Source organism: Brachionichthys hirsutus, chromosome 6 (assembly GCF_040956055.1).
Source record: "Brachionichthys hirsutus isolate HB-005 chromosome 6, CSIRO-AGI_Bhir_v1, whole genome shotgun sequence".
Lineage (NCBI taxonomy): Eukaryota > Metazoa > Chordata > Actinopteri > Lophiiformes > Brachionichthyidae > Brachionichthys > Brachionichthys hirsutus.
Window position 1 is genome coordinate 14222514 of NC_090902.1, and position 19603 is coordinate 14242116.

Genomic DNA, 19603 nt, shown 5'->3' on the forward strand with positions numbered 1-19603 from the left:
TACCACCAGGGGTGATCTTGGTCCAGCCCGCTCCACCAGAGAATAGACTGAGTACTGTGGACAAGGAGCAACCAGACAGGTGAGAAGACTTCCTCTCAATATGACAACCATCTCACCTGAGTGATGTTAATCGGCTGCTTTCAGATGTCTTAATAACAGGAATACATTTCGGTCTGTGTTTAGTTTTCAGACTGGCCCAGACAATATGCCGGAGACTTCAGTGGAAGTCCCTGAAGGCATCAGAGAGGCTTCTTTCCATGAGGACCCTGTCACAGATTGTGAGAAACAGCAACCTTTGCTCCTCAATTTAAAAGCTGAGCATTTGGAGGATTGTGGGAGTACTAATGTCCTTTTCATTTGCAGAGACCAAAGGACCGCAGGAGGAGGTAGACAAAGAGGAGAAAGAAAAGGTAGGGAAAAGGTGAGACCTGGAGGGGTGTGATTGGGAGGAATGGCCCCCCTGATCGGAACCCGAGTGGTGTTTTGTTATTGGACTTCTGTGCTCGTCACAGATTGTCCTTAACAAACACCATGTTCAAGCATAAGGGTGTCCATATGTGCACTTGGCACCAGGACACCCTAGGCCGCAGTTCGATGATCGACTTTGTAATCGTCTCACCGGACTTGCGGCCGCATGTCTTGGACACTCGGGTGAAGAGAGGGGCGGAACTGTCAACTGATCAATACCTGGTGGTGAGTCCATTCCGATGGTGGGGGAGGATGCCGGACAGACCTGGCAGGCCCAAACGTATTGTGAGGGTCTGTTGGGAATGTCTGGCAGAATCTCCTGTCAGAAGGAGTTTTAACTCCCACCTCCGGGAGAGCTTCGACCATGTACCGGGGGAGGCAGGGGACATTGAGTCTGAGTGGACCATGTTTCGTGCCACCATTGTGGAAGCGGCCGATCGGTGCTGTGGCCGTAAGGTGGTCGGTGCCTGTCGTGGCGGCAATTCCCGAACCTCTTGGTGGACACCGGTGGTGAGGGACGCCGTCAAGCTGAAGAAGGAGTCCTATCAGGCCTTTTTGGCCTGTGGGACTCCGGAGGCAGCAGACAGGTACCGACAAACCAAGTGGAGCGCAGCTACTGTGGTTGCTGAGGCAAAAACCAGGTGAGGCCATGGAAAACGACTTCCGGACGGCTTCGAAGAGGTTCTGGACCATCATCCGCCGTCTCAGGAGGGGGAAGTAGTGCACAGTCAACACTGTATATGGTGGGGATGGTGCGCTGCTGACCTCGACTCGAGACGTCGTAGATTGGTGGAGGGACTACTTCGAAGACCTCCTCAATCCCACCGACATGCCTTCCTGTGCGCAAGCAGGGCTTGAGGACTCGTGGGTGGGCTCCTCCATCTCTGGGGCCGAGGTTGCTGAGGTAGTTAAAAAGCTCCTTGGTGGCAAGGCCCCGGGGGTGGATGAGATCCGCCCGGAGTCCCTTAAGGCACTGGATGTTGTAGGGATGTCATGGTTGACACGACTCTGCAACATCGCATGGACATCGGGGGCAGTGCCTCTGGATTGACAGACCGGGGTGCTGGTCCCTCTTTATAAGAAGGGGGGCCGGAGGGTGAGTTCCAACTATATGGATCATACTCCTCAGCCTCCCCGGTAAGGTCTATTCAGGGGTACCGGAGAGGAGGTTCCGCCTCTCACTGGATCGGTTCGCAGTCGTATGTGAAGCGGCCGGGATGAGAATCAGCACCTCTAAATCCGAGGCCATGGTTTTCAGCCGGAAAAGGGTGAAGTGCACCATCAAGGTCGGGGAGGAGATCCTGCCCCAAGTGGAGGAGTTCAAGTACCTCGGGGTCTTGTTCACGAGTGAGGGAAGGATGGAGCGGGAGATCGACAGACAGATCGGTGCAGTGTCTGCAGTGATGCGGACTCTGCACAGATCCGTCATGGTGAAGAGAGAGCTGAGCCGAAAGACGAAGCTCTTGATTTACTGGTCGATCTTCGTTCCTACCCTCACACCTATGGTCACAAGATTGCGGGTACAAGCGGCTGAAATGAGCTTCCTCCCTGGGGTGGCTGGGCGCTCCCTTAGTGATAGGGTGAGAAGCTCAGTCATCCGGGAGGAGCTCGGAGTAGAGCCGCTGCTCCTCCGTGTTGAGAGGGGCCAGATGAGGTGGCTCGGACATCTATTCAGGATGCCTCCTGAACGCCTCCCTGGTGAGGTGTTCAGGGTACGTCCCGCCGGTAGACCACGGGGAAGACCCAGGATACGCTGGAGAGACTATGTCTCTTGGCTGACCTGGGAACGCCTCGGGATCCCCCCGGAAGAGCTGGAAGAAGTGGCCGAGGAGAGGGAAGTCTGGGCTTCCCTGCTTCGGCTTCTCCCCACCCAGCCCCGGATAAAGCAGTTGGACAAAAAAATCCCATTAGAATTTTAAAACAAAATTTAAAAAAGGAACAGGCTGCCACCCTATTCTAAAAAAAGTAGCGTACAGTATTTGAAAATCTCTCTCTCTCCCTTCCTTCCTTCCTTCCTTCCTTTCTCTCTCAACCCAGCCGGTCCAGACAGATGGCCGTCCACCATGAGCCTTAGGTTCTGTCCAAGGTTTCTGCCTGTTAAAGGGAAGTTTTTCCTTGCCTCCGTTGCAAAAGTGCTTGCTCTAGTGGGTCAAGTTGGGTTCTGTCTTTCTCCTCTAATCCTGTAAAGTGCGCTATATAAATAAAATAAAATTGAATTGAAGAAGTGGAACAATCTTTTCTTTTTTTCTCTAAAACTGTGAAAAACAGTCAGCAGCCTGGAAAAAGGAATACAAAACTCTTGTTTAATGTCTGACAACACAACATAGTCGACACTGGACATGCATAGCGAACACGCATGTACACAGAGCAAAACAAGGACAATCAGAGACTGCAGACCCCGCCTCCAAAAGACTATTCGATCTTGTGAGACAGTAAACAGGGCTTCCGGATCAGAGGGGCCAAACCTGCGCTAGTTTGCTGCTCCGGAACGGGAAAAGATACAACTACAACTGTAACATATATGAAACTAGAATGAAATATAAGTGCGCACACCAAATCTGAAGTCTCTAGCTCCAAAATTGAGGTCAGGATGGACTCCTGAAAAATGCAGTTTTTAGAATGAAAATTAACTCTCAGATCCGGATTGTGATCCGGAGCCGGCCGAAATTAGTCATGGTGATAGACCTTTAAGGAGTACTTATGTGTGATTTTTTTCAGATCCATACCACCGTATGTTTGGAAGAAATTAAGAAAAATTTCAAAAAGTGCCCTATCTCGCAATGTTAAAGAATCCTTTCAAAAATTTTAGAATCTGAATCCAGATCCGGATCAACGCAATTCTCGGGGAGGACCGAGCCACGGAGAGAACATTGCTTGTGTAAAGATTTCAAGTCGATTGGGTTACTCATTTTTGAGTTATGCGTGCGGACAGACAAACGAACCCAATTGCAATACCCTCGCCTCCCCTTCGGCGAAGGTAAAAAACAAAGTGCACGCCTCCTTAACACACAGATCCCAGTGCGCTGCCAGAACAGGTTCAAAACAGAACAATATGAGACCAATCAGGAGACCATTGGTATGGCTTGCCCTCTGTTAATGAAGGCACTTTGAAAAGGTAATCGAATTCCCCGGCAGCAATGAAGGCTTGGAGCGCCTTGTTGCTATCAATTATCTGCTCCTTCACTCACGTTCTCCAGCATGGATGCTGCGCCCGGCTGACACACAGCACTGTCGGATAAATCAACTCCATCTGCCAGCCAGTCATTGAGAGCACTAATCATGAGTCTTCCAACACACAGATAGATAAGACAGCTTAGGGTGTCCTAGCTAGCTGCAGTCAGAGCTGGATTTGTTTTTAGTGGATCCATAAACGGCATCAACAACACACACGGCATCCGACCCTCTCACTGTGGGCTGCGTGGCTGAACATCCATCAAATAGTGGTTATTCGTTGGGAACCTACAAGAATGTGTCTGTTTGTTTGATTGGGTAGACCCGACCAACGTAACCAATCAAGAATCCCTCCTCCAGCTCCAGAGGACCCCGTGTCCTCACTGGGACAAACTTACATGTCAATGTCTCCTCTGTAAAGGCACAACCGATGCAGAATCAATTCATGAATGAATACGTTAATCAACGGCAAGTTCGGTCAGAAACCCCTTTGATGATTTTGACTCGTTAGACAATTGGCTGGACAAAAAGCATTTGAGTATTTTTTAGACAAAAACTATAGATTAAACAAATAATTCAATTAAAAAATATATGCTCACAAAAAAGAAAAAAAAAAAAATATATATATATATATAATAAATATAAGATCACTAAAATGTATCTGAATCCAAATAAATATGAATACACTCAAATGAGCTGATGAATCTGGATTTGTAAATGTTAATCATTAGGCCCGAGCGCCTATCCTAGGCGTAAGGGGCTATTGCTTTTGCAACGCGGAAGACGACAAGTTTCAATCCAATATGGCCGCCTTCCTGTGTGTCTGGGGGCGTGGCCACAATACTTTTTTTTTTTGCCCTGACATGACGCATGTCTGCACCGAATTTCGTGGCTGTCCGACAAAGTTGGCGTCGGACCCCTCCCCATAGGCACAATGCATTGTGATCTGAGCGCAGCTCGTCAACCCTCGGCATCCAACTTTGCCATGCTGTTGACGATGACCAACACACTCACGCACACACACACGACACTCAACAGCACACACACACACACACCGCGACACTAAATCACACACACACAGATACGTAGCCCTCGTCGAGACCATTCTGAAAATGAATTCCATTCTGAAAAAAAATTAATTATTTTATATGTTTCAAAATTGGGCATGAAAAAGTGGCGCGCCAGCGCCACCTACAAAAATCACAATGCATTGTGCCTATGAGGGGTCTGACGCCAACTTTGTCGGACAGCCACGAAATTCGGTACAGACATGCGTCATGTCAGGGCAAAAAAAAAAAAGTATTATGACCACACCCCCAGACACACAGGAAGGCGGCCATATTGGATTGAAACTCCTGACTGCAGATGGCCATATAATCCAAATAGCGATTTGACTAAACTGTGAGCGACTCATGCAGCTCAAATCTAAACACTTGCGAAGCACTCAGGACAAAAGCGGCGTGCGTCGGCGGGTCAGCTCAACGGCCTGTCGGCCGGCGAGGGCCTTCAACGCCGCTTGCGGCTTTAATTTAATTTTTGTTTTTCTAATGTTACGTTGAATCAATTGAGTAATTTAATATTGGTTTTATTTTTATTTGTGTTGTTAAATTTGTATTGTTAAATGTTGATGATTTATGTACGAAGGACTTTCAATGGAAACAAGACCGCAAGGGCTTTTTAGAAATGCTCCTCTTAGACAGGATGTTTGACTGTACTTGTACTGTAATACATGCTACTGTGTGACTGTACTTGTACTGTAATACATGTTACTGTGTGACTGTACTTGTACTCTAACATTCTATCTAATAAATATATTCATCATCATCATCATGCACCAGGATGCAGTACCACACCGTGATGCAGTACACCAGGATGCAGTACCACGCCGTGATGCAGTACACCAGGATGCAGTACGCCAGGATGCAGTACCACACAGTGATGCAGTACGCCAGGATGCAGTACCTCACCGTGATGCAGTACACCAGGATGCAGTACCACACCGTGATGCAGTACGCCAGGATGCAGTACCACACAGTGATGCAGTACGCCAGGATGCAGTACCACACCGTCATGCAGTACGCCAGGATGCAGTACCACACAGTGATGCAGTACCACGCCGTGATGCAGTACACCAGGATGCAGTACCACACAGTGATGCAGTACACCAGGATGCAGTACCACACCGTGATGCAGTACACCAGGATGCAGTACCACGCCGTGATGCAGTACACCAGGATGCAGTACCACACAGTGATGCAGTACACCAGGATGCAGTACCACACAGTGATGCAGTACACCAGGATGCAGTTCCACACCGTGATGCAGTACACCAGGATGCAGTACCACACCGTGATGCAGTACGCCAGGATGCAGTACCACACCGTGATGCAGTACGCCAGGATGCAGTACCACACCGTGATGCAGTACGCCAGGATGCGGTACCACACGTGATGCAGTACACCAGGATGCAGTACCTCACCGTGATGCAGTACGCCAGGATGCAGTACCACACCGTGATGCAGTACCTCACCGTGATGCAGTACGCCAGGATGCAGTACCACACCGTGATGCAGTACACCAGGATGCAGTACCACACCGTGATGCAGTACACCAGGATGCAGTACCACACCATGATGCAGTACGCCAGGATGCAGTACCACACCGTGATGCAGTACCTCACCGTGATGCAGTACGCCAGGATGCAGTACCACACCGTGATGCAGTACCACACCGTGATGCAGTACCACACCGTGATGCAGTACCTCACCGTGATGCAGTACGCCAGGATGCAGTACCACACAGTGATGCAGTACCTCACCGTGATGCAGGACGCCAGGATGCGGTGCCACATGCGTACTGCATCCTGGATAGTTGCCCCCCTAGCGTCTGAAAAATGGAACTGCATTCAGTTTTATAAAAAAAAACGTTTTTTTGGGGGGGGGTTTAGTCTGTAAAAAATGCTGACATATTAAATTAATGGCGCCAGCAGAATATGAGTTTAAATAAATAAACATGTAACCTGTCATTATTTACTTAAATCTGAGCATGAATCTGTTTCCCCTCACTTCATGACGTAAGGTAGAGAACCCGTTCCACCTGTTCCTATAGAGAATGCCCACATCACTGAAACTCCAGTCCACGTTTTCCCTGTGACCGCGCTAATTGTCGGTCCCCGCAGCGTGTTTGAAGCACACAGAGCAGAATAGAAGAGCTTTAGGAGAAGAACGTGAACGGATGGATGAAGAATGGATATAAGAAAGTAAGTTTATCACTGCTGGTAGTAACATTTAGTTAGTGTGTGACACACTTAAGGGCAAACGCACAGATGCATTAGCCATGGAGCTGTATGAGAGAACCACAGCCCTGTGCCACGCCCACAGTCTCCCTGAATCAGGGGCAGAGACCTGCAGAACCTGGAGGAACCTGCAGAACCTGGAGGAACCTGCAGGTTCACGCACTGAATGGAACTCAGACACAGTGAAGAGAGAGTTACTTTTCCCTTGTGTGGGTAGGATGGCTGGCGAGCTTGAGTTCAGATTCTGCAGCAGATGCAGAGCTACTAAAAGGCATCCAGCATGCAGGCCTGAATGTGAGAACCTCTTGAGTATCACAATTGAATGAACTCTCAAAACACTCCAGCCTGAAAACAGAGGAGGTTCTGGTGGCCTGAAAACAGTATAATATATTGTCTGTGCACAACCTCCTTGATTCAGGCATGCTTCCCTCTCTGAAGGTTCTACCCAAGGTGCCCTAACAGTGCCCGTAAGCAGCTGCTCGTGTGAAAGGTCCTTTAGTTCACAGCGTCGGTTGCACTGCGTCGGTTGCACTGCGTCGGTTGCACTGCGTCGGTTGCATTCCTGGCTGCGCCAAACAAGTCAGAAAAGACTTCACTCTTGCAGTCATTGAAGAAGACGAGCTGCAGAATCACAACAGAGTGATCGACTCTTAGAAACAGACGCATTCCTTGATGCTTTTTATAGATATTTACAGATCCGCCACTTCTTTCACAAGGAGATGCGAGCTTCTGTTGATATAAAACCATCCAAAGTAATACAATTATTCATTGATGCTTATAGCTTAAAGGGTACCAGAGGCAGTGTTGGTCAATTGTACAGAGGACTCAACCTCATGAATAACAATACAACAACATATATAAAACAGCGTTGGGAAAAATAAGCCAACATTAATATATCTGATGAAATGTGGCTTCAAATATGGCAAACTCAAACCTCACCCACAAATTCCTTTTTTTTGGAGAGATTTCCTCTAAATACTTCTTCACACTACTGGCCTCTGTCAACACCTTCCCATCTCTATCCTTCATCACTCCAACATGCTGGACATTATTCCTGTCTCTGTCTCTCTGTCTGTCCAGCCTGTACAGATCCTTCTCTCCCTCTTTACTATCTAACCTGCATACAGGTCATCATATGCCCTCTGTTTGACCTTTGCCACATCTACATTTGCCTTGCGTCTCATCTCCCTGTACACCTGTTTACTCTCATACAGTATAGAGTATAGAGTACAGTATAGAGTACTGTATGCCCCACTTTTTCTTAGCTAACCTCTTATCCTGTATACACTTGTTACGACCCGGCCTAGCGGATCCGAGGCGTAGCATAAAGAAGAGTACACAGGTTGATACACAAGCTGTTTTATTTTAAATCCACAAAATAAACAGCTGGAAAAACAACAACACAAAAACACACACTCCATTAGGGAGGTGGAAAACACAAAACAAATGGGAAGCCTGGCTTCAGGGCGGGCCCAGGCCAAAACAACAAAAACCACTCACTCTACCAGCTTCTCTAAGCCCTAGGAGGAAACAAAAACACAATACTCAATCCTAACTAACGCTAACAAAAACAGGAGAAAACGGTTCAAATTAAATGGCGGCCACACCCCTACTGCTTCTACCATGCACATCAACATACACAGACTAACATTCCACACAGTCCTACAGGCAAAACCTCAGGCATCACACATTCACACACAGTCCCACTCACGAAATACGTACTTCACTCACGCTCACAGATCGGGTTTCTCGCTCTTAGCAACTACCTGAACAACTAAAAGGCTTCTCCCCTGTGTGGATTCTCATGTGCTGTCCTAGATGGCAAACAAATCTAAATACTTTACCACAGACTGAACAACTAAAAGGCTTCTCCCCTGTGTGGATTCTCATGTGCTGTCCTAGATGGCAAACAAATCTAAATACTTTACCACAGACTGAACAACTAAAAGGCTTCTCCCCTGTGTGGATTCTCATGTGCTGTCCTAGATAGCAAACAAATCTAAATACTTTACCACAGACTGAACAACTAAAAGGCTTCTCCCCTGTGTGGATTCTCATGTGCTGTCCTAGATGGCAAACAAATCTAAATACTTTACCACAGACTGAACAACTAAAAGGCTTCTCCCCTGTGTGGATTCTCATGTGCCTGAGAAGCACTGATTTATATTGAAAACTCTTTGTACAAACTGAACAACTAAATGGTTTCACTGTTTGGCCTCCACTCTGTTCCTGCGGATGTTTCTCGTCACCAGAACCGGGAAAAACATTGAGAGGAGCTAACTGGTGTATTTTCAGTACTACATTCAGGTTCTTTGTTGTTTCTCAACTGATCCAAGTCTGACTGAGGTTCACTGGTCTCCTCCAGGTCAGAACTGTCCCCGTCCTCTGGTTCAGAGGAGTGTGACATCTCGTCTTCCTCTGGTTCTGGGCCTAAATATTCTTCTCCATCAGCCTCTGTTTTCATCTCTTCACCATGAATCTGTGAGGAGTCAGGTTTCCCTCCATCATCACCTTCACTCTTCACAGGGACTGAATGTTAACTCTGTGACATCATCCTCCTCCTTCAGCCATTGCAGCTGCTCTTTCTCCTGATTGGTCTGGACTTCCTCCTCTTCCTCTTTGATGTGTGGCAGCTCTGGTGGGTCGTTCCGGTCCCGATTGGGTCTGAAATCGTGCCGTTCAGGGTCAACCTCTTCTGTTGTGGCCAACAGCAGGTCAACATCTAAACAAGACATAAATACATACATTTATATTTGGTTGTAATTGCTCACATTGGCCTATTAATTTTCATGTAAGATTCCAGCTGATAAATGTGTTTTTACAAAGAAATGATTTTGATTTCTCTAACAAATTTCATAAAAAATTGTCTTGATTTTTATTCTGCCAAAAGCTGCAGAAAATGAAACTATTGTTGTTACTATATTATTGGGACTTTCATTGTTTATTTTATAGTGTTAGATTATGACTTCTAAACTTCAGCCTTTTCACAACTCCAGTTAGAATTTGTGATTTATCTTTAAATTCTGCCTTCCTATCAGGGAATTTCACAAAACGTGGGCATCTCAAAGCTCAGTATCTGTCATTTATGTGTAGAGTTAACCTAAATAGGCAATAATGATGCAGGCAAAAAACAAGGACATGTGAAGCAATCAGGAACAGGAGTCACGCTTCTGAGCCGAGCTCTGATGGAGCGGAGTCAACTGGTGGAAAAGATGCTGGATAAGATTCATTTTTTTCTCATTTTCTCACCGCTTATTCCGCTATCGGGTCGCGGGCCAAGCTGGAGCCAATCCCAGCAGTCAATGGGCGAGAGGCAGGGGACACCCTGGACAAGCCGCCAGTTTATCGCAGGGCAACACAGAGACAGACAACCAGCCACACACACACTCACACTCACACCTACGGGCAATTTAGTGTCACCAACCGGCCTAGGTTGCATGTCTTTGGAGGCGGGAGGAAGCCGGAGAACCCGGAGAGAACCCACGCAGACACGGGGAGAACATGCAAACTCCTCACAGAACGGCCACAAGCCGGAGACGAACCTGCGACCACCTCGCTGTGAGGCAACAGTGCTTACCACTGCGCCACCGAGCCGCCCGCTGGATAAGATATTGGAATCAATGAACAAATGCTTCAACATGCTCGAGTAAAAATTGGAAATCTTTACAAACAAACGGCGCTAATTAAGAGAGTGGAGGAAAAGGAGCAGCAAGGCTCCGATCACGAGCGTCACACACAAGCTCTTGAACAAAAACTGATTGGAACACAAGAGATCAATGACAATCTGCCAGCCAAAATAAATGATTTGGAACAAAAAAATTGTGTGAATATAGCAGTGGTTCTCAAATGGTGGGGCGTGCCCCCCTAGGGGGGCGCGATGCGATGTCAGGGCCTGTGCCTGTGATCGGGGAGAAATTTTTTTTTTGCCTTACGAGAGTAAAGTGTAATTGCACATCCACTCCGGTAGTTGGCAGTGGCGCCCTGATTGTCAGAGTGCGCGTAGGGAGTATTAGCAGAAGAAGAGCGGTTGTAAACAATCTACGGTGGGAGAAGAAGAAAGACCAGACTTCCTCATTTTCTGTTGCAGACTAAAAAAAATGTTAATAAAGTTATTTTCATATTTCTTTGTATGTTAATAAGGATACAAGAGTGGGTTTTTTTTCGGGGGGGGGGGGGGGGGGCGCAAAATGTTTTTTTCTTCCTAGGGGGGGCGCGACAGAAAATAATTGAGAAGCACTGGAACATAGGGACCCGGTCCCAACTAAGCTACTTAAAAAAGTCTTCCCCTCAATTAGTACTGCTTTGCTAAATACAACTAGAAAGACAATCAGAGATTGCAGACTCCGCCTCCAATAGACTATTGGATCTTGTGAGACAGTAAACAGGGCTTCCGGATCAGAGGAGCCAAACCTGCTCTAGCTTGCTGCTCCGGAACGTACTACAAGACTCCTTCTGGACTCTTTTTCCCATCATGCCATTCGTGTCCCTCCCTCTTAAAGTGGCATTTTACAGCACAGGCACGATTCCAGATGTAAAACCAACATTGGATCCTGATGTTTCGGCTAACTATCGGCCAATTTCAAACCTTCCATTCCTGTCAAAGCTTTTAGAGAAAGCAGTTTCCAGTCAGCTGTGTGAATTCTTACAAGACAATCAGTTATTTGAGGTTTTCCAGTCGTGTTTCAGAACTCATCATAGCACAGAGACAGCATTAGTTAAAGTCACCAATGACCTTTAATAGCGTCTGATAATGGACTTGTCTCTGCTTATTTTATTAGATCTCAGCGCAGCCTTTGATACAATAGATCATCAGATTCTGTTACAGAGGCTGGAACAATCTGTTGGTGTTAGAGGATCTGCATTGAACTGGTTTAGATCATATTTATCTGATAGATTTCAGTTTGTACGTGTTCATGATGAATCTTCTACGTACACTGAAGTTAAATATGGAGTTCCACAGGGTTCAGTGCATAAATGTGAATTGGCTGAAGGATCATTGTTGCACTCATCTTGGGAATGTTCTGTCATACAACAATTTTGGTCTAGTATTTTTGTTCTTTTTTATTTACTCAGGGGTATATCACAGGGACATTGCCCCTATAGAGAAACTTTCCACAACAACTGAGGAGTGCTTTTCTTCTTGGGACAGTGGTGGCCAGAAGGCCCATCCTCACGGAACCGGAAGACCTCACCTGCACCTCGCTTCAGCACCTGTCTAAATGAGCTCATATCTCTGGAAAAGCTTAGATTTATAAAGTCTGGAACATAGCAAAAATGGGAAGAAATATGGACCCCTGTTCTTACACATTTAAGCTCCTGAATAATGGATGCTTTGTGTTTATCTGCCTTTTAGGAGAATCTGTATTTAGTGTTGGGGCTTGATGGAATCCTTTTTTGTTTTTTAAGCTGGCCAGGGACTGCGTGCGTTTTTTTTCTGTGTGTTTTTTTGCATAATTAGATATTTGTGGCAGAATTTTTCTGGCCATATATAAAAAGAAGGATAATGTCAAACCCCAATAAGAATCAGTTCTGAATAAATATTGGTGGAAAAGCACCCCTCTCCTCGAGTGCGTGGGGGTATGTGGATGTCTGTGGTTGCTTGAAACTGTGTTCTTTATTTTATGAGAAAAGACGTTGCCTATCTGGTGAAAAAGCAGAAATTACCTACGCCACGTTAACTCTTATGCCACATTGATTTATTAAAAATGTTAAACACGCTGAACTATTTTTGTAGAATGCTTGACCTTTAGGCGCTTTTGCCCTGTAAGCTGTTGCAAGTTATTTTTAGATTTACAATTTTACATTGAAATCGTCACAAAGCTGCTGCAGTTGGGAATTATTTATTTTTGCACTACAAGAAAGAAAACCTAAAACTCAGGACACCTTATTGGATTTCGGCGTAACAGAGGGTTCAATGGCAAGGGACAGGGAGAAAAAAAGAAAAGAGTAAACGTTTGTCTAGATCACACAGGAAAAGAACATTCCCCTCGTCTTGGTCAGAACAATATTCAGGCCTTTTTGAATCCTGACAATCATTAGTCCATCGTCTATTAGATACATTACAAAAGAAAATACAACATTTTTGTGCAACCATCAAATGGTTTTGGGCAGGCAATTTTCATCTGTTATAACTGCAGAGAATGGCAGCAGTTCTCGATCCAGTGTGGCTTTCAGCACGCACAAGCCAATGGGAAAGCAGAAAAGGGGTGTGCATATCGTCAAGCAGCTTCTGAAGAAGGCCACGGACAGCGAATCAGATCCATATCTAGCTCTGATGAGCTACAGGTCTGCTCCCCTTGAGTGTCGTCTACCTCCAGCAGAACGGTTGATGAATCGTAAGTTACGTACGACCGTACCCTGCCACGCAGAAATCAAGCAGAGCAGAGAGATACGAGCGAAACAGGACGCTCTGAAGAGGAAACGGAAGCCTTATTATGACAGAGCAACCAAATCGCTCTCACCACTTGCAAGAGATGATGTGAGGATTCAAGATCAGGATGCGTGGAACAGAAAGGCAACTGTTCCCCAGGAGGTTGGACTGAGGTGATAATATATTTTGAAATTATTGATTTTGTATTTGTTTACATTCCTTCCTTTTGCAAGTATACGTGTATATATGTATGTCACTGCTATGTTAATACCCCTTTAAATAAATAAAAAGATGTGCCGTCTTTGAAGAGATCTGGTGATCTTTGTTGCCACATCCATGATCTCTTTCACGTTAAGGATTTTAGCGCATAACGCTTGTTGGCGATTATGTAATGGTGATAAACTTTATTTAGTATTCAAGAAAAGGCGAGGGCTTAAAATCGGAGAGAACTCCCGACTAGCTTTAGTTTCGCTGCACTTAGCACCTGTTTGCGCATGTGCGGTGACCTAAAGGTCAGAAAAAACAAGTTCTCATCTGACTAGCTGCGCTGCACGTCACTCAAACAATATGTCACGCGATCGACCGGCGAGAACACATCGTTCTCGCGAGACTTCACAAGGAGACTTTGGACAGACAGCGTGCTGAGCTCGCCTCGGACTTGGAGAGGTGAGAAAGAATCCATTATAATCCATCTAAATGCAAACTAAATACTCCGCAGGAATAGCACTAGAAGCCTTACGGTTGTGAAACATGTGGGAAACATTTTAGACAAAAATATTTGACAGGCCACATGAAAACCCACACAGGTGAGAAGCCTTAAATTTGTCAAATATGGGAATTTTTACAGAAGATGTGCCCAGCCTGAAGATAAGTGAATCAGTTGAAGGATATGTGGAAATAATATATTGTTGTATATATAAATTGATTAAACACAGATTATCCCATTCAGGTGTCAGTTCAGTTTGTGGTTCATTGTAAAATGTTCAGGATTTATATTGATTAATTTGGGAATAAATGAATATAACAAAATAAATTGCAGAAAAACTGAATCATTGAATAAACAAAAAAAGGAATCCTACATCCTCTAAGTTCATGCTCCTCAATTACATCACATATTCTCATCCATGCAAAGGTTTTTTCTTGAATACTAGTGGTGTTATTTGAACCTTTCATAAAACACGCCCACATGGCTTAGTAGACCAATCATGATGCTCCACACTGGGTCAGAAAAACAAACCTACTGGCACCTCGATTAACGCGTCATACAAATGTGAAAATGGTGAAACGCATTGGCGGCGCTCGGACCCGAGGCACCGGGAGGCTATTCTTTCAGTCGGGGCCCAACCGCAAGTTGTGCAGAAGCAACATGACTGAAATGCACTCGATGGAAACAGCTGACGAGATTAATTAATTAACATACTATGAGGGGCTGGAGCCGCAGATAGAAGAATACAGAGCCAGGAGGGCTGAGAGGAGGGCGGCTGAGGTGAGGGCGCGGATGGTCAGGGAGGAGAGGAACCTTTTCTATCTTGGATTAGATGTGTTACGGTTGAGATTAAGATTTCCCGTTTCTCTCCCCCCGTTGTCAGAGACAAGGAATACTCCACAGGTGTGCGGAGGAGCAGAGGAGGATCGAGGTGAGTTCATAGCGGAGCCAACAAGCTGGTGATGAAACCACAAATCAGTTTAGAGACTATAAAGTAGGTGAAAACACAAAGTAGTTCTCAAGTAGTTACTGTGAAGGGACAGCCAATCAGGTAGAAGCTGCTCAGTCACCTCTACCTTTGTTGCCCAAGGTCATTCTGAATGACAAGCCCTGAGGTCAAATGTTGCTACACTATATATATATATATATATATATATATATACACACATACTATATATGATTCTAGTCATATTGAGGATTCTCACTCCCTCCTGTCGGCGCCCATGACTGGAGGCGACTGTACAAAGTCGCCTCCAGTCAAGCAAAACGGAATCCGTCACAGGAACGACCACAGTCCTCCGTAGCAGTTCTGCCTTTCATGCTGCAGCCCACTGAACTGCTGAAAGTTGTCCTCCCCGGGTCGTCCGGCGTCCTCCCACCTCCAAGTCGTCCGTAGGTGTGAGTGTATCCATGCGTGAGAGGTCGTCTGTGTGTGGCGACGCGTCCGGGGTGTGCCCCGCCTCTCACCCATCAGCTGGGATAGGCTCCAGCAACACCCTGGACCCGCGAAGTGGATGAAGCGTCTGTGGACAAAGACGATGGAGGTCGTCTTGTCTTCCAGAAGACGGACGGATGGACGGTTCTTCTCCTTTGGTAGTTTGACCGAAACACACAGCAGACCTCAACCATCCGTGTGTTGTCAGCTCCACAGGGGGCCCTCACCTCCAATCCCGACGCTTCAGGGGAGACGGGGGCCATCCCAGAACACCCCCAGACCCCCCACTGTGGACAGCCGGCGTTCCTCTGCTCAGCTCTCTGTGAGTCACACACACACAAAGCGTTCAGCATCAAACAGGACGTTTCCTCTGCTGCGTGTCCCCTGAGGTCTCCCTCGTGTTCATCTCACGTCTTTCAGGAGCGCTCCATGTCTGGTCTCCAGTCTCCTCCTGTCCCTGCTCGCAGGAACCAGCTCCGAGCTGCAGGTAAAAACATCCTCCAGTTTCAGAATTAGCTCGTCTCGTGGGCGTTGTTGGAACGTTCATGTTTAATGGACGGCCCGATGCGTTCCAGCTGGTTTCGTTGATCACTCAGTCCTTAAAGCAGAATTTATGTGTGTGTGTCTGTGTGTGATTGTGTGTGTGTGTGTGTGTGTTTTCAGGGGTTCAGCGTGATGTGATCAGTGCGTTGTCGGCTTTGCATAGGCGGTTTCAGTGAGCAAAAGCGTCTGGAGGGTCGCCTTCGGCAACATGACAGGGAGGAGGTGGAGTCTTCTCTGAGTGACAGGTGTATCAGGTGTGCGTCTGTTCATCATTAGAGCAATGTTGATTTGGGCCACATCCGTTAACCCTAGTGATCTCTGCGTTGTGTTCTCTGTTTGCTGTACTGCATGAAGGAAGGACCAGGAAACGGCGCTGACCACTGGAAGCAGTTTACTGGCAATTCTGCAAATAATAGAAAATAAAAACGTTCTTGTCACATGTAGCCTCGTCTCCCATGCACGTGTCGCTCATCGGCCGCCTGCTAGCAAGTTTTAGCTAGCTCTCACAGCGACTCGCTAACAGACACAGAACGCGCTTTACATGGGTCTCTCCATACATGTTGACTCTTTAACGTAAATGTAAACAATTTCGCCATGAATTTATATATATTTGAGTGCCCAAATGATATTATATGCGGACGAGCGCAGCTCTGCACCTACCTCCTCAGATCCTCAGTACAGACAGAGAGAGGCGCTGCGCGTACGTGACAAGCTGCACGCTCCGTTCTCTTAAAGTGACAGTACCGGCAGGAAAGTGCAACTCTGACAACATTGCGAAATGGTTATAAAACATAACAGAGTGAAGGATTTGGTGAAGTTCAATTACAAAAATTAAAGTATAATTTTCCCCTGGTTACACAGGTCACACCTAAAATGCATCTCGCTGTTGCTGCATTATATTGATCACATCAAGTATTGGGTTGAGCAGCATGGTGGGGCAGTGGGTGGCGCTGTTGCCTCACAGCAAGACGGTTCCAGGTTTGATTCCTTTCTTTGTGGAGTTTGTGTTTTCTCCCTGTGTCTGTGTGGGTTCTCCCCAGGTTCTCCACAGAAAGCCGCCCCTGAAAGCCTTTTTCTTTATGATCGCAGCAAGTAAAATGGAGCCTTGTGGTTTCTGAATCTGAATTCAATTCAATTCTATTTCTATAGTGCCAGATCATAACTGAAAGGCACTTTACAGGTGGAGCAGGGATGATGATGAATATATTTATTAGAATGTTAGAGTACAAGTACAGTCAAACAGTAGCATGTATTACAGTACAAGTACAGTCAAACATCCTGTCTAAGAGGAGCATTTCAAAAAAGCCCTTGCGTTCTTGTTTCCATTGAAAGTCCTTCGTACATAAATCATCAACATTTAACAATATAAATAAAATAAAAATAAATTACTCCACACATGCAAAATAACAATAAATTAAAATTAAAAATACATAAAATATGTACAACGAAGGTGGACAAAAAAAAAGGGGGGGGGGGGGGGGTGATCCGGAGAGAGTGATGACTATCTCCGTTTCTGCCCCCTTGAAAGGTGAATTTTTAGGGCCGTTTTGAAGGAGGCCAAAGAGGTGAGGTACTGCATCCTGGCATACTGCATCACGGTGTGGTACTGCATCCTGCCGTACTGCATCACGGTGAGGTACTGCATCCTGGCGTACTGCATCATGGTGTGGAACTGCATCCTGGCATACTGCATCACGGTGAGGTACTGCATCCTGGCATACTGCATCACGGTGTGGAACTGCATCCTGGCATACTGCATCACGGTGAGGTACTGCATCCTGGTGTACTGCATCACGGCATGGTATTGCATCCTGGCGTACTGCATCCTGGCATACTGCATCATGGTGTGGAACTGCATCCTGGCATACTGCATCACGGTGAGGTACTGCATCCTGGTGTACTGCATCACGGTGAGGTACTGCATCACGGTGTGGTACTGCATCCTGGCATACTGCATCACGGTGTGGTACTGCATCCTGGTGTACTGCATCACGGTGTGGAACTGCATCCTGGCATACTGCATCACGGTGTGGTACTGCATCCTGGTGTACTGCATCACGGTGTGGTACTGCATCCTGGTGTACTGCATCACGGTGTGGTACTGCATCACGGTGAGGTACTGCATCACGGTGTGGTACTGCATCCTGGTGTACTGCATCACGGCGTGGTATTGCATCCTGGCGTACTGCATCATGGTGTGGAACTGCATCCTGGCGTACTGCATCACGGTGAGGTACTGCATCACGGTGAGGTACTGCATCCTGGCGTACTGCATCATGGTGTGGAACTGCATCCTGGCATACTGCATCACGGTGAGGTACTGCATCCTGGTTTACTGCATCACGGTGAGGTACTGCATCACGGTGTGGTACTGCATCCTGGTGTACTGCATCACGGCGTGGTATTGCATCCTGGCGTACTGCATCATGGTGTGGAACTGCATCCTGGCATACTGCATCACGGTGTGGTACTGCATCCTGGTGTACTGCATCACGGTGTGGTACTGCATCCTGGTGTACTGCATCACGGCATGGTATTGCATCCTGGCGTACTGCATCCTGGCATACTGCATCATGGTGTGGAACTGCATCCTGGCATACTGCATCACGGTGAGGTACTGCATCCTGGTGTACTGCATCACGGTGAGGTACTGCATCACGGTGTGGTACTGCATCCTGGCATATTGCATCACGGTGTGGAACTGCATCCTGGCATACTGCATCACGGTGTGGTACTGCATCCTGGTGTACTGCATCACGGTGTGGTACTGCATCCTGGTGTACTGCATCACGGTGTGGTACTGCATCACGGTGAGGTACTGCATCACGGTGTGGTACTGCATCCTGGTGTACTGCATCACGGCGTGGTACTGCATCCTGGCGTACTGCATCATGGTGTGGAACTGCATCCTGGCGTACTGCATCACGGTGAGGTACTGCATCACGGTGAGGTACTGCATCCTGGCGTACTGCATCATGGTGTGGAACTGCATCCTGGCATACTGCATCACGGTGAGGTACTGCATCCTGGTTTACTGCATCACGGTGAGGTACTGCATCACGGTGTGGTACTGCATCCTGGTGTACTGCATCACGGCGTGGTATTGCATCCTGGCGTACTGCATCATGGTGTGGAACTGCATCCTGGCATACTGCATCACGGTGTGGTACTGCATCCTGGTGTACTGCATCACGGTGTGGTACTGCATCCTGGTGTACTGCATCACGGTGTGGTACTGCATCACGGTGAGGTACTGCATCACGGTGTGGTACTGCATCCTGGTGTACTGCATCACGGCGTGGTATTGCATCCTGGCGTACTGCATCATGGTGTGGAACTGCATCCTGGCATACTGCATCACGGTGAGGTACTGCATCCTGGTGTACTGCATCACGGTGTGGTACTGCATCACGGTGAGGTACTGCATCCTGGTGTACTGCATCACGGCGTGGTATTGCATCCTGGCGTACTGCATCACGGTGTGGTACTGCATCCTGGTGTACTGCATCACGGCGTGGTATTGCATCCTGGCATACTGCATCACGGTGTGGTACTGCATCCTGGCGTACTGCATCATGGTGTGGAACTGCATCCTGGCATACTGCATCACGGTGA

General features: G+C 47.1%; 1 protein-coding gene and 1 long non-coding RNA gene across 3 annotated transcripts in view; both read right to left on the reverse strand.

Moving 5' to 3' along the window:
- Nucleotides 1-16387, reverse strand: part of LOC137894895 (uncharacterized) — a 118736-nt gene extending 102349 nt beyond the window's left edge. The window contains exons 1-2 of one of the 2 annotated variants that reach the window (XR_011105525.1): nucleotides 15857-16387; nucleotides 15478-15765 (exon numbers count right to left, since the gene is read on the reverse strand). This is a non-coding gene — a long non-coding RNA (uncharacterized lncRNA). Of the gene's footprint in view, nucleotides 1-12755; nucleotides 15766-15856 lie in introns of those variants that run through there. The other variant, XR_011105526.1, reaches the window with a different exon arrangement.
- LOC137895132 (zinc finger protein 835-like) lies at nucleotides 8326-9669 on the reverse strand. The gene is given in 3 exon segments (XM_068740618.1): nucleotides 8326-9187; nucleotides 9189-9411; nucleotides 9464-9669. Coding segments are annotated over 3 exon segments (927 nt in total). The 3' UTR covers nucleotides 8326-8689.
- Nucleotides 16388-19603: the final 3216 nt, after the last annotated feature.